Source organism: Anabrus simplex, chromosome 1 (genome assembly GCF_040414725.1).
Source record: "Anabrus simplex isolate iqAnaSimp1 chromosome 1, ASM4041472v1, whole genome shotgun sequence".
Lineage (NCBI taxonomy): Eukaryota > Metazoa > Arthropoda > Insecta > Orthoptera > Tettigoniidae > Anabrus > Anabrus simplex.
Window position 1 is genome coordinate 728872630 of NC_090265.1, and position 14041 is coordinate 728886670.

The following is a 14041-nucleotide window of genomic DNA, read 5'->3' on the forward strand; positions in this document are numbered from 1 at the left end:
AGTTTCCATTATTTTCGTTAAAGATCGCGTTTAATCGGGTATGTTTCCTACGCTGCATTAATGACTGAAAGAATCTGTTGTTCCCATGCGGAGTGTCGAAAGAGGATATTCTGATGACATCTTTTGAGTGAAATGTAAACTACGTGCACAGGAATAGAGATTCTTCTTATGCTTATCTGGATTGCCGGGGTCGAACGGAAGTATTGCCAATATCTCGAACATACGTCCCGTACGGTGCATTCAATCTTGAAAGACATCATTTTAAGGAGAATGGAAGTTAGGCAAAGTAATATTAGATGTCATCAATCAACACTGTATATTTGTGACACGTATATTCGTTACTGTGTATAAAACTTTATCATTGGATTAATTGCGAATGTTGCCAGCAGTGTACATTTGTTTTATTCCAAGAGTAGCGTACCAAACTGTACATTGTGTTGCCATCTGTTGTGGAAAAGGTGAACTATCTCGCGCCATCTCGCTCCTTCAAATAAAAACGGGAGCCATGTTTAATCTAGAAAATGTAAAATCACGCTATTTTGGGCGTTTATGAATAAATAACTCATGGCTTAGTGTATACTATAGTAACTTACATCCCATTACATTCTTAAACAATTATTTATTAACGTGGAAGTATTGCCAATATCATGAACATACGTCTCGGAAAAGCATCGTTTTAAGAAGAAAGGAAAATGGGCAAAGTAATATTAGACGTTATCCATTAATACTGCATTTTTGTTAAACATTTCTTCGTTACTGTATATAAAGCTTTATCGTTAGATTATTTGCCAATGTTGCCAGGAGTGCATTAGTTGTTTATTTGTTTTATTTCAAGAGTAGCTTTCTGAACTGGACGTTGTGCTGCCATCTGTTGTGGAAAATATAAACTATTTGCGCTATATCTTTCGTTCCCAGAAGTCATACAGAGCGACCGGAAGTCATACAGAGCGACCGGAAGTCATACAGAGCGACTGGAAGTCATGAAGAGCGAGCGGAAGTCATAAAGAGCCATCTGCCCTAAACCGGATGAACGAATGAATGAACCTGGAGCGGAGAGCGGCCTCTGACTTCCTGGCTCGCTCCTACCTTCCCGCTCCCAAGAGTCGACTCTTTTGAACGACTCTCAGTTAGGAGCGGGAGCGAATGAGCTAGCTCCCTCAAAAGAGCTAGTTCGACCCATCACTAATCCCAGCATGCCTGGCGACTTCGCGCGCACCGTTAACACTCGAATTGTAATCGTCAATACTAAGCCTTTGATCGACAGGACATGTATTGAGTTTGAACACTCAACTTTTTATAATACAAAATAAAACACATCAGCATAATTTAAACAAGATACCAGTTACCAAAACTGGCGAAAAGTGCAGCGATTAAAAATGTTTCACCGTGCAAAATGCAAGTTAAAACTATTCTAGGCTATATTACATTTGCATTTAAAGTTTGCAACCACAGCACTAAATTTGAATACAGTAAGTACCTTACAGAGGCTTCAGGGAGGAGTCTAAAGTCGCTTGCTTCAGTTTTGTGCCGGCAATGGTTTTCCTTATTACAAAATTCTGGATAGCCACTAAATCGTCTAGTGATGTATCATTCACTGCATAAAATGTTTTTAAAACATCTAAAGCACTGATGACTGCAGACTGTGTTGGTACGTCTGTGATGTTCCCGTCCTCCTCACTCTCATCTGATTCATCACGTGAGTTAGTCGGCTTAACGAGTTCAAGAATTTCACTCGCATTCAGATCCCCGCATACAGGCACACCTTCATCAGCTTTTACGTAATCGTTAAATTGACAGGTGACTTCCAACTGAGAAGAGGCACGATTCCAGCTATCTGGCACTTCGAGATGAGGAAGTTCCTCCTCAATAATTTCGCCTTCTCTTTCACTTCGTCGGAAGCCAGCATGTCTGAAACATGCAGAAATTGCAGCGGGAGATATGGTTTCCCACGACACTGCGATACCTCGGATAGCTTCCAGTACATTCTATTTCAGTACTCGTTTTACCTCAAGCCTACGCATCAAGGAATTGACCAGTATGCTACAAAAGCGGTGTTTAAGAAGTTTAAATATGCCCTGATCAAGTGGTTGTAGCACACTGGTACAATTTGGTGGTAGGAATACCAATTCAATATTCCGTAGCTCAACATTTGGATGAGCGGGGCAATGGTCTATAAAAAGAACGATTTTTCTCTTCTTCGATCCCATTCTCGAATCAAATGCTTGAAGCCACTGCTTAAAAAGCACGGATGTCATCCATGCTTTCGTGTTCGCTTCATACGTGCATGGAATGTTACGCACGCCTGTAAATGCTCGCGGTTTGGTTGACTTGCCGATAATAAACGGTTTCAGTTTATCACTACCGTCCATGTTGCAGCATAAAAGAATGGTTTTCCACCTTTGCATGGGTCGCCCTTCACCGCAAGAGTCCTTTGGGGTAATAAATTATAGAAAAGTGCAGATTCATCAGCGTTGTAGACATCTTTGGGCGCGTACCTGTTAAGAATTTCACGGAGAATTGGAAGCCAGTCACTGACGGCTTTTTCGTCTACACTTCCCGATTCGCCTTTTATTGTGTGAAGCGAAATGCCACGTCTGGCTTTAAAGCTGTTCGAACCCGGCAGAGGTAGTCGGATTTTTGAAGGGCGGAAAAAAAGTCCATTCGACACTCCATGTCGTACAATGTCGGCATGTAAAAGATCTCTGGTGATACATTTGGTATTTACCCGACAAAATTAATTCAATCTCAGCCATAGACGCCCAAGAGAGATCCGGTTTACTCTAGGTCCACTAGATGGCAGACAGTAAACCGGAACGTCAAAATTGACGAGCAGACAGCCAGATGGCGTCAAATCGAAATGTCTGCAAAACGGTAGCTGAGGCCATACGATTATTATTATTATTATTATTATTATTATTATTATTATTATTATTATTATTATTATTATTATTATTATTATTATTATTATTTTACTGCACTGGAAGTCTGAAATACTTAGTCTGAGAGCCAAGTCTTGCGCTTTAGATTTTAACATGGGCCCTGAAATCGGAACTCCTGCAGCTCGCTTCTGGGTAAATCATTCAAAAAGGGCATCTTCAAGGTCAGCATGGTCCGCACCACGCAGTTTCTTACTTCCGCTTGGAATGCTACCTTTTAAAACGGCGTCTTTGATTTTTTCCTTATTTTTAAGAATAGTAAACAGAGTCGAACCTCCCGAAGGTATCACCACCTTGACGAAGGCAAAATATATTTTGCCGGGTGTTTATTGGAGGCTTGCGTGGTCAAATGATCCTTAGAGCTATGCCGGCGGGAGCATCTGCTCCTGGTAGGGCCACCCAAGCCGGACAGGTCTAAGGTGATGATCCAGACTAAGAGTGATACCCTGGTCCTCCAGGTTGGGGGTTGAGCGTAGGGTTAACTCCCCTACCTCGTAAAAAACCAACTGTTACGGATACCTTAAGAATGAATAATGCAGGACTGGAAAACTTGGTGACGAACCGGCGAGAAAAACGGCTAAAGAGAAGGAAAAAGGATATTATATTAGCAACGTGGAATGTTAAGACATTGAAGAGACCTGGCAAGTTGAAAGAATTAAGGAATGAAATGGATAAGTATGGAGTGAAAATAGCAGCTCTACAGGAACTAAGATGGAAAGGGCAAGGGATGATGATGTCTGGACAACATATTTTGATGTACAGTGGAGAAAAAGCAGGCAGTAATGGCACAGGATTCCTCATACATAAGTCAGTAAAGCAAAGCGTGATCAACTTTACTCCAATCAATGATAGGATGTGCTCTGTGAGAATTAGGGCAAAATTCTTCAACGTAACTGTGTTTTGTGTGTACGCCCCTACTGAGGAGGCAGAAGATGAGAAGAAAGATGCATTTTATACCAAATTGGAGGAAGAAATTAATAAAGTTCAAAGCCATGATGTGAAAATTATCCTTGGAGATTTAAATGCAAAAATTGGAAGAGAAGAAGTGTACAAACACTTAGTAGGGAAAGAAAGCCTGCATGAAGTAAGTAATGATAACGGATTGAGATTGATTGATTTTGTGAGTGGAAAGCAGATGATAATTAAAAGTACTTGGCATCCTAGGAAAAACATTCACAAGGAGACCTGGATTTCACCAGATGGTGTGACAAGAAATCAAATAGACCATGTTATCATAGACAGGCGACATGCATCAGATATTATGGATGTTAGAAGCTGCAGAGGTGCTGATGCAGATACAGACCACTATCTTGTTAGCGTCAAGTACAGACAAAAAATAGATTTGGCAAGAACGGAAAAAGTAACAAGAAAGGCAAAGCACAATATTGAAGGACTAAAAAATGAGGAATTGCAAGAGAAATACAAAAAGAAAATAGCTGAATCTTTGGCAATAAAAAGGGAATTATGGGAGAAAGGAGAAGTGGAAAATAAATGGGAGATACTGAAAACAACTATCAGTGAAGTTGCAGATAGTACCCTGGGAAAGAAGAAATTGGTAAAGAGAGCAGAATGGTTTGATGAGGAATGTTCAACATTAATCCAAGAGAGGAATGATGCTAGGAACAGAATGCTTCAAAGGAGAACAAGACAAACAGTAGAAGAGTATAGAGAGAAACGAAGAAGAGCAGATAAGATATGTAGATATAAGAAAAGAGCTTTTGAAAGAAAGAGAATCGAAGAACTGGATGAAATGAAGGATAGAAACGAGGTACGAAAGTTCTATGAAAGAACAAAAGACATTAAGAGAGGGTTTCAACCAAGAGCTGTTTTCTTCAAGGATAAAGATGGAAACCTTCTGGGTGATAAAAGCAAAGTGCTTGGAAGATGGCAGGAGTATTTTTACGAGTTACTCAATGGAAATAATGAAGATGATAGAGAGGAGGAAAATATAAATGTTGATCGGGAAGAAAGAGAATTGGAAGAGGAATCAGTAAAAGAGCCAGACTTAGAAGAGGTCAAAGCTGCAATTAATGCATTAAAGAATAATAGAGCCCCAGGTGAAGATGGAATGGAGTCAGAGCTGTTGAGATATGGGGGAGAGGGAATAGAAATGGCTGTTTATGAATTGATTAAGGAGGTTTGGACAAAGGAGGAAATACCCAAGGATTGGACATTGGGTATAATTTACCCATTACATAAAAAGGGAGATAAGGCAGTATGTGGAAATTATCGAGGGATCACCTTGCTGGATGGAACGTACAAGGTTTTTGGTAAGGTACTAGCCTTAAGATTGGAATTATGGATGGAAAGAATATTAGGGGATTACCAAGCAGGTTTTAGAAAACATCGCTCTACTCTGGATCAGATATTTATATTACGACAAGTGCTAGAGAAATTTTATGAATATGACAAACAGCTACATCAGCTGTATGTTGATTTTAAACAGGCATATGACAGTCTAGATAGGGGTAAAATTTACAAGATTATGAAAGAATTTGGAATCCCAAGGAAATTGATTAGATTAACAGAAATGACTTTGAAAACAACGGTATGCAAGGTGAGAGTGGAGCAAGATCTGTCAGAGGAGTTTTTAGTGGAGAGAGGACTAAGACAGGGAGATGTACTTTCCACACTGCTTTTTAACCTAGCATTGGAAAAAGTAATCCGTGAATTGCCCATCAACCCAGGGGGAACCATTTTGAACAGATTAGTACAAGTGATAGCATATGCTGATGATGTAGCAATAATTGCAAGAAATGAAAGAGCTCTTGAAGAGAGCTACTCAGTATTAGAAGGGAAAGCACGGGACCTAGGACTAGAAGTGAATATAAACAAAACAAAATATATGAAGATGGGAGATACAGAGGGAGTAAGAGGAAGGACCCCAGTAAGATTAAATGGGAAGGAATATCAAAGAGTCACATCTTTCAAATATCTAGGCTCTATAATAACAGAGGACAATAAAACCTCCGTGGAAATACAGGAGAGGATAACAAGTGGAAACCGATGCTTTTACGCCTTGCAAAATATGTTTAAATCCAGGAATGTCAGCAGGAATACAAAAATTAAAATATACACAACAGTACTAAGACCAATAGTTATGTATGGCTCAGAATGCTGGGTGATGACCGCCAGAGAAGAACAGTGGCTGTTACGGTGGGAAAGGAAGATATTGAGAAAGATATTCGGTGCAGTAAGAGAGCAGGATGGGTGGAGAATGAGGACAAATGTAGAGCTGCAAGGACTGTTTGGCCAGCCAGATATTGTTGCTAAAATTAAGCAGGGAAGAATTAGGTGGGCCGGTCATGTTCAGAGAATGGCAGAAACCTGCACCGTAAAAAAGGTGTTTATAGGGAAACTTGATGGAAGGAGGAGGAGAGGAAGACCCAGGAAAAGATGGATTGATGATGTTGAGGATGACCTTAGAAAGTTAGGAGTTAAACTTTGGAGAAGAAAAGCTGAGGACCGAGATGAATGGAGGCAGGTGATAAAGGAGGCCAAGGACCTACAAGGACTGTAGCGCCGACCAGTAAGTAAGTAAGTAAGTAAGTAAACAGAGTCGAAGATGTTAAGTTATACCGCCTTCCTATTTCACTTTTGTTCATGCTGCTTTTTTCACAAGCCTGCACAATTTCATATTTTGTAGCCAAATCTAACGATTTTCGTTTCCCACTCGACATTGTAATGTGTTAAGTCACAACAGAACGAACTGGATTTGTTTTAATACCGATACTGTTTTCAGAAGGAATGAAGACTCCCAAACACAACTTAGAAACAGCCAACAGTTCGAACTATCCTGTTCACAGCACGAAAAATAAACAGAAATGTAAATTAACACTACACATTACAGTCTGTTCGCTTTTAATATCAATAATATGGCCTACACGACTTCTTCGCACGTTACGGAAAGAAACTCGATCTTTTAAATAAACAATAGCACAGTCTGTTCATATCTCGTAAATTACAGAAAACAATTTTAGACACGCAGACTAAGAAATCACGACTTAAGCAACACAAGAAGTGGCCTTACTCTGCATACGACAGCAATAAATCAAAGCGGCAGATTGTCACACCACGAGGAACGACAAATTTTGACTGCAATAATACTAGCTCAATAAAGAACTCTTCATTGCGACAATGCATAGGCATAACATATTGAATTCTTGATATAAACGAGACTATGTTACCAATAATCCCGTTTGCAAGAGACCCACTGCTGCAATGTTTGTCGATCTTTTCTTGGAAGGTTTTATAATCAAATTGTGTAAAACGATCATAGTAGTATGCAAATATTTACCGTACTTTAGTTCGTGGAATATCGAGAGTTGCGCGGAAAATAATAATCGATAGTATTTTTGCTAGTTCTTTTACACTGAAATTTAGAAATACCAATAAGGGAAAATAAAACCACGTTAAAAACTGTCGCTGTAACGGACTTCTACTGTAATTGAGTTTAAAACCAAGTCTTTATGACCAAATGATCCAATCGATGTTTGCATATACTGAAAGATAGGAAAGGTAATCTGTCGGATTCACGTTAAAAAATGCTGATATAACTTATTCCCTGAGATATTATTCGACGTTAGCCGTGGATTTTCTTGAATGCTGAGGGTGACCAAAAAGAGAGATACGCACCGGGGTACGGCGCACAACTCGGATCTTTTTTGTCAATAGGTTAATATTGGAGTATTGGCAAAAATATGATTTATATATCATGTGGTTTGCTTTGGTAGGTAATTTGCAATTTCCTATCCTCTCCAAAATTTCTTCCTTAATGTTTCCTTTCCCAGATAGCTTACTTCCTAGGTATTTAAAAGCATTTACTTCTATAAGAACTTTTGTGTTTTCTCTACTGATTTTCATTACCTCACTTTTCGTTGAACTTATTTCCATGCCTGCTTCGTCAATTGCCCTCTGCCAAGTATTTAGTCGTTCTTCCAATTTTTGTTAATTTTCTTCCGATATCATTACATCATCTGCATATGCTATGACTTTCATATCATTTGCTGTTGACCCTTGGCGAACTAATAGAGCACTAATATATCATGTTATGCTGCACTAAAATGTACTACACATGCTATATTATCATTGAAGAACACTGTGAAATAAAATCACAAAGACTTCCAAAGGACAGAGGACAAGAAACGCAGCTAGTATCTGACAACAGCCAGGGAACACTGGAGGGAAGAACTCTTGTGCTGTCTGCAATAGGCGATGTCGTTTTTGTATTTCCTCCACCAGCCTGCAGCACTCAAACGTCATGTTGAAACATAAAACATACAAACTATAACTCAAACCTAAATTACTGTGATGTTGAAGTAAGTGCAATTCTGACTACTTTTATGATCTGTTTTTCCACAGGTGCCTTTGTGGCTGGCTTGGATGCAGGCTTGGTGTATAACTCGTTCCCCAAGATGGCAGACCGATGGATTCCTGACGATATCTTAGCATTCTCACCTCTGCCCAGGAATATTACTGAAAACCCTACCACCGTGCAGTTCAACCACAGAATTCTGGTGAGTGCTTGCCTGGAATTGCTCACTACCTCAGTCAGCGTGTTGAATTTCCCTTGTAGTTCCTCTCCGTTTGCTCCTTGTCACCATATTTTACCTTTGTCTTCTTCACAGTTCAATCCATAACCAGTGGTGACAGCACACTTCCTTATAATATAATTGGTCCATTATCGGTCATTATCAGTTTTCCATCTAACTCGTTCCTGGTTGCCAGCGTTTCGCTCCAGTGTGCTAAGTTGGGCTCATCAGTTGGTAAATGGCACACCTATCAAGATTAGAGCATACTGTGAAGGCCACTGCATAGGCTACTTAGCCACCGACAGTGCCAATGCACTATGAGAGACTTCGTATCATTTTCAAAAATTGACGCATGCTTGACCATCAGATGTTACAGATGTTGATTCCCAATTTACCAACTGATGAGCCCTCCTGTTTGTTTAGCCATCAGCTTCATTCTTCAATGGATGTCCTTAATTTTTTCCTTCTGATTAGTGTTAAAACAATCACCACCAGGATCTGACAAAGAGGCTAGTGGAATGGCCTCAGCAACACAAATATACCCAGTGGCACTTAAAAATACGTACAGAATTGCAGTTCAGTGTGGCAGGACGAGGTTTTATAATACAAACGTTACTTACACCCAGTGTTATTTCAATGATTTTATTTTAGTAATTTTATTTTGATTGTATTTGCAGGGTACAAGTACGTTAGCACTCATTTCTGGACTGTGGTGGCTGTCACGTAGAACAAAGCTTCCTCCTCGTGCCTATACTGCTGCTTCTGCTGTAGCAATCATGGGCTGGTTGCAGGTAAGGACGCATCATCATCATCATCATCATCATCATCATCATCCAACTTGTTTCTTCATGTGAAGAAATGCAGTCAAACTATCAAATTTTTAAATTTACTTATTTGGTATTTTACACAGATTTATAGATCTGTTTACTCACAGATTAATTATGAGTAAACGAGTTGCTGGCCAAACTGGATCTGTTTCAGCCTGTGGATTCTGGTGCAGCAGGTCTGCCTCTCCCTGTAGTTGTTCAATCACTGGAAGCTTAATAAAGTAGTCATTTTATGATTAAGGACTTCCTTGCATGACACATCTCCTCACAGGCAATAATGTACAAAGCACTGGAGACTGCCCCAACAGCAGATATCTGCGTCAAAAGAGAGTGCATCAACTACATTCGCTATACAGACAGCGCAAAAGATCTTCAAACCTTGTTGGAGAGTCAACTGTGCTTTTAATAACTTGGGGCTGAAGATGAATGTGAGAAGGACAAAGTTCATGATTGTGAGCAGGCAGAGGTTAGTCCAGGCAAGACTCGTGCTTGGCACCTAGAAGATTGATTATGTTTGACAGTACAAGTACCTTGGTTGTATTCTGAATGAACAGCCAAGAGATCAAGCCAAGCATTGAGCATTCACGAAACACCTTCATTAACCCATTCGAATAATTTGACGTGACGTTCACGCGAGCGTTCGCCAGGCCTTAAACTCAAATGACGAGGTATTCACGCACCGGGCCGAGTTTTATGTACTAGCATATATTTTGATCACCCCTGCAAGGGTTTCCCTTTCGCAAACTTTTATGAATAGAACAGGAATGTGGCTTGTTTACAGCTCTCCTTCTAAGAACTTGCACCGTTATTTATTGCCAAATTGTAGCCTCTGAAAACACAAACATTTCATCAGGTGTCCGTCATTCTCCTAGCCATGGCTCTGGGCATAGTACAAGCAAGTGATTGCAAAGCTGTTGCTGGGTTTTGGATTCGGAGATAACATTGAAGAAGAGATTTGAAGTGAAAGTGAAAGTTTTTCGAGAGACAATGAGTAGTGTGAAATGCCTCTACATATTCCCGAATATTTTGAGATTTACCACTCAAAATCTTCATTCTAACGTCATTGAGTGTCAGTGAAATTGTATCTACAGCCTCATGTGTGAAACCCAAACAGTGACTGGGTGTGGGTAGCCAGCCAATTATTCATCACATTAAAGGCTCTCCAGGGGTATTAGGAGAACTGAGAGACAAATATTTAGATAATTCTTTTGGAAGTTGTCTGTATTATTGGAGGTTATGGGCGCATCGTTTCCCACATTGCGCGGGATGCAAATAATTATGCTAATGAACAATTATTTTATGAGACCCACCTGGAAAAAGACAGTGGAAAGTGATTTGACAGTAATGAGGATGAAATTAAGGCCTGCTTTACTTTCTGCATTATGATGTCCCAGGTTCATAAGCCTCTCATCCAATTATATTGGAACAAATGTATTGAGACACTAGTTTTTCGAGAGACAATGAGTAGTGTGAAATGCCTCTACATATTTCCGAATATTTTGAGATTTACCACTCAAAATCTTCATTCTAACGTCATTGTTATTGAGTACAATTATTTTGAATGCTTCACTGAAGACTGTGCTTGAAAATTCTGGCTGCTGTTCCACTTATAGCATTTATTTCACAGCGGTGCACAGTAGTTCTGATCGGGTGGCTTAGTCATGCTGATGATTCAAATTTTATTTCTAAGCGAATGCGCGGGACCATTAAACCCGAAGCAACTGGGTTGCTCCTCAGCAACCGCAATCTCATTAATCTAGATCTGAGGCTATTGTATAGAATGGAAGGGTGAACTCTAACCTAGGCCCTGTGCAAGAAGCTGGAAGCCTTCGAAATGTCAGTTTATCGGCAGATGTTACATATCGCGTGGACTGAAAGAGTAACGAATACTGAGGTGACGGAAAGACTAAACAAGAAGACTGAATACTCCTTTCCATCAAGAGATGGAATCTTGAATATTTCGGACACGTGATGCGGAGTAAAAAGCCACATTGAGATTGGTGATCTGAGGACACGGAGACCTGCCGAAGAAGAACCTGAGTTACTGGTTTGAGATGAGCATGATGTCGCTTTTCCATTTGGCAGACTTGGACTAGAATAGGCATGATGATCGCCAACGTGCAGTAGAAGACAGCCCTGCAAGAAGAATAGGTCTGTAATCCCTTGGCCAGATTTATTTATTTATCGTGTCAGAAGTACAAAGTAAACGAGACAAAAATTAAACAGAGGAAAATTTAAACATTGGTTGACCAAAAATTGGCCACGACAAGCGCATTTGGAGTTGCCCTCATTAGATCTTTAACGGTACAAGTGGCTGAAGAAGAAGGACACAGTAGAAGATGCTCGTTAGTCTGCTTAGTACCACACTTGCAGTAAACTGTCTCCACAGGAAGGCCCCATTTCTGTGGGTTGGTCTTGTATCTCATGGTACTGGAGCATAATCGATTGAGAGCCTTCCATGTTGTCCACTTTTCAGAATGTCCAGGAGGAAGTTCTTCCTTTGGAATCATCCATTCTCTCAAATGTTGACATTTTTCCTGCCACATTGAGATTCTTGCTTGTTGTGGTGTTCCTTTAAGAACTTAAGTGGTTGTCAAGAAGCTCTTTCTTGATTTCAGCCTAGGATGTGCTGGTTGACAGGCATACAAAGGATGGGCTTCCATAGTCATAGCATTGCTTTTCTCATACTTAGCAGCAATCTCACGTCGGGTTTCAGGTGGTGCTATACCAGCGAGACAGTGGAGTTTATCTATGGGAGTAGGTCTTAAACAACCTGTGATAATACAGCAGGTGTCATTTAGTGCTACACCTGTGTTTTTGACATGGCTGAACTTATGCCATACGTAGCATGCATACTCAGCAGTGGAGTAGCACAGTGTTAGCACACTTGTTCTCACAGTGCAAGGGTGAGCTCCCCAGGTGGTGCCTCGAAGTTTCTGCACTATGTTGTTTCTGGCAGACAATTTTTGTTTCACATTTAGGCAATGTTTCTTATACGTAAGTGTGCGGTCCAGAGTCACTCCCAGATATTTTGGAGTCGAACAGTGTTGAAGAGGGATTCCTTCCCAGGTGATTTGCAGGGTTTTAGCTGCTTTTTTGTCATTGAGATGAAATACACAGCTATGAGTTTTGGCAGGATTTGGCTTCGTCATTTTCACTGTAGTAGTTGGTAAATTCTTTCAGAGTTTTGGATAAAGTCTGTTCTACCTTTTCAAAACAGTTGGCCTGAGCAGTGACTGCACAATCATCAGCATAGACAAAACTCTGATAGTATAGATGTTGAATAACAATGGTGCGAGCACACTGCCTTGCGGTAACCCATTCTTGTGTGTTCTCCGTCTGCTTCTTTTTCCCTGAAATTTCACAAAGAATCTTCGGTTTTGGAGAATATTTTTAATGTTGCACATTAGATGGAAGTCTTTGGTGATGTCATACAATTTTGTTAGAAGAAGCCGATGGTTGACTGTGTCATAAGCTGCAGAAAGATCAATGAAAACAGCGCCTGTAATGAGCTGATTCTCGACGCCATCCTCAATGTGCTATGTTAAGTTTAATACCTGTGATGTGCAACTTTTTCCTTCTCGGAATCCAGCTTGCTGTGGTATAAGAGATGACTCCACCTTTCCTATCAGTCTCTGGAGAATGAGCCTCTCCAGGACCTTGTACAGGTGACAGAGCAAGGAAATAGGCCTATAGCTTTTGGGATCCAGCCGATCTTTGCCTGGTTTAGGGATAGCAATGACTCTAGCCTTCTGCCAGATTTAGGGAATCGTGCATTCTTGGACACAGATATCAATTCCAGTAGCCATGGATGGAGGTAACAGGACCAAAATTCTTGATCTGTTCTACTCGAATGTCATCTAGTCCAACTGCTTTTCCCAATTTGCACTTCCTCAGTGCTGATTCCAGTTCAGCTTCAGTAAATGGTGGAGATAGGATGTTACTCTCTTGGTTTTGCTTCCGTGTTATTGGTTTCTTATCTAGTTTTCTAGATTGGGTTGATTTTCCATTTACTAGCAACTGATGGGCAATTTGATCTACCTTTATATTAGCATATGTACTGGCTTGGGTATTGTCATTATTGAGACAACGTAATAGTCTCCAGGCCTTCTGACTGCTGTTGCTCATATCACAATCTGTCATTAATTTTATCCACTCATCCCTTTTAGCCATTGATACTGAGGAAAGAACGCTTTGTGCAAGGATTGGTGTTTCTTCGCTAAAAGGATCAAGTTCATATTTCTTGTAATATTCTTCTAGCAAAGTGGCCGTTTCAGGTTTAATGCCTTTGATAAAATTGGTTCTGCAAGCTCTTGGAATTGATGCCCTTGTAGAAAATTGAACGATGTCAACAAACTTGTCGTACTCTTCAGGAACAGGAGCGATGCTCAGAATCTTCTCATCCAGAACGCTGGAAAATCTTGCCCAGTCAGCCTTCTTAAAGTTGTATCTTTGCCTAAAACAGACTTCTTGAGGTCTTATTGGTGGCAAAATTTGGCACATGATAGGCCTATGTTGTGTGTTTGGAATTGGTAGACATACTGCTTTGGTGCATGTATGCATAATGCTTTCACTAACAAAAAGGAGGTCTGGATTATAGCCTCGTCCCCATCTTCCACTGTTAAAAGAAGGAGAGAGTTTGCTATTATGGATGAGGACGAGTTGAAAATTTTCAGCACATGGGAGAACTGTCTCACCATTCTTGTCCTCATGTGCGTAACCCCATACATGACTGTGACTGTTGAAA

General features: G+C 40.4%; 1 protein-coding gene across 1 annotated transcript in view; it reads left to right on the forward strand.

The window, feature by feature from the left end:
* The window catches only part of LOC136857432 (heme A synthase COX15), a 138726-nt gene that overhangs the window by 111770 nt on the left and 12915 nt on the right, over positions 1 to 14041 (forward strand). The window contains exons 7-8 of the mRNA XM_067136090.2: positions 8298 to 8452; positions 9145 to 9258. Of these exons, the coding sequence (XP_066992191.1) occupies positions 8298 to 8452; positions 9145 to 9258 (269 nt within the window). The remainder of the gene's footprint in view (positions 1 to 8297; positions 8453 to 9144; positions 9259 to 14041) is intronic.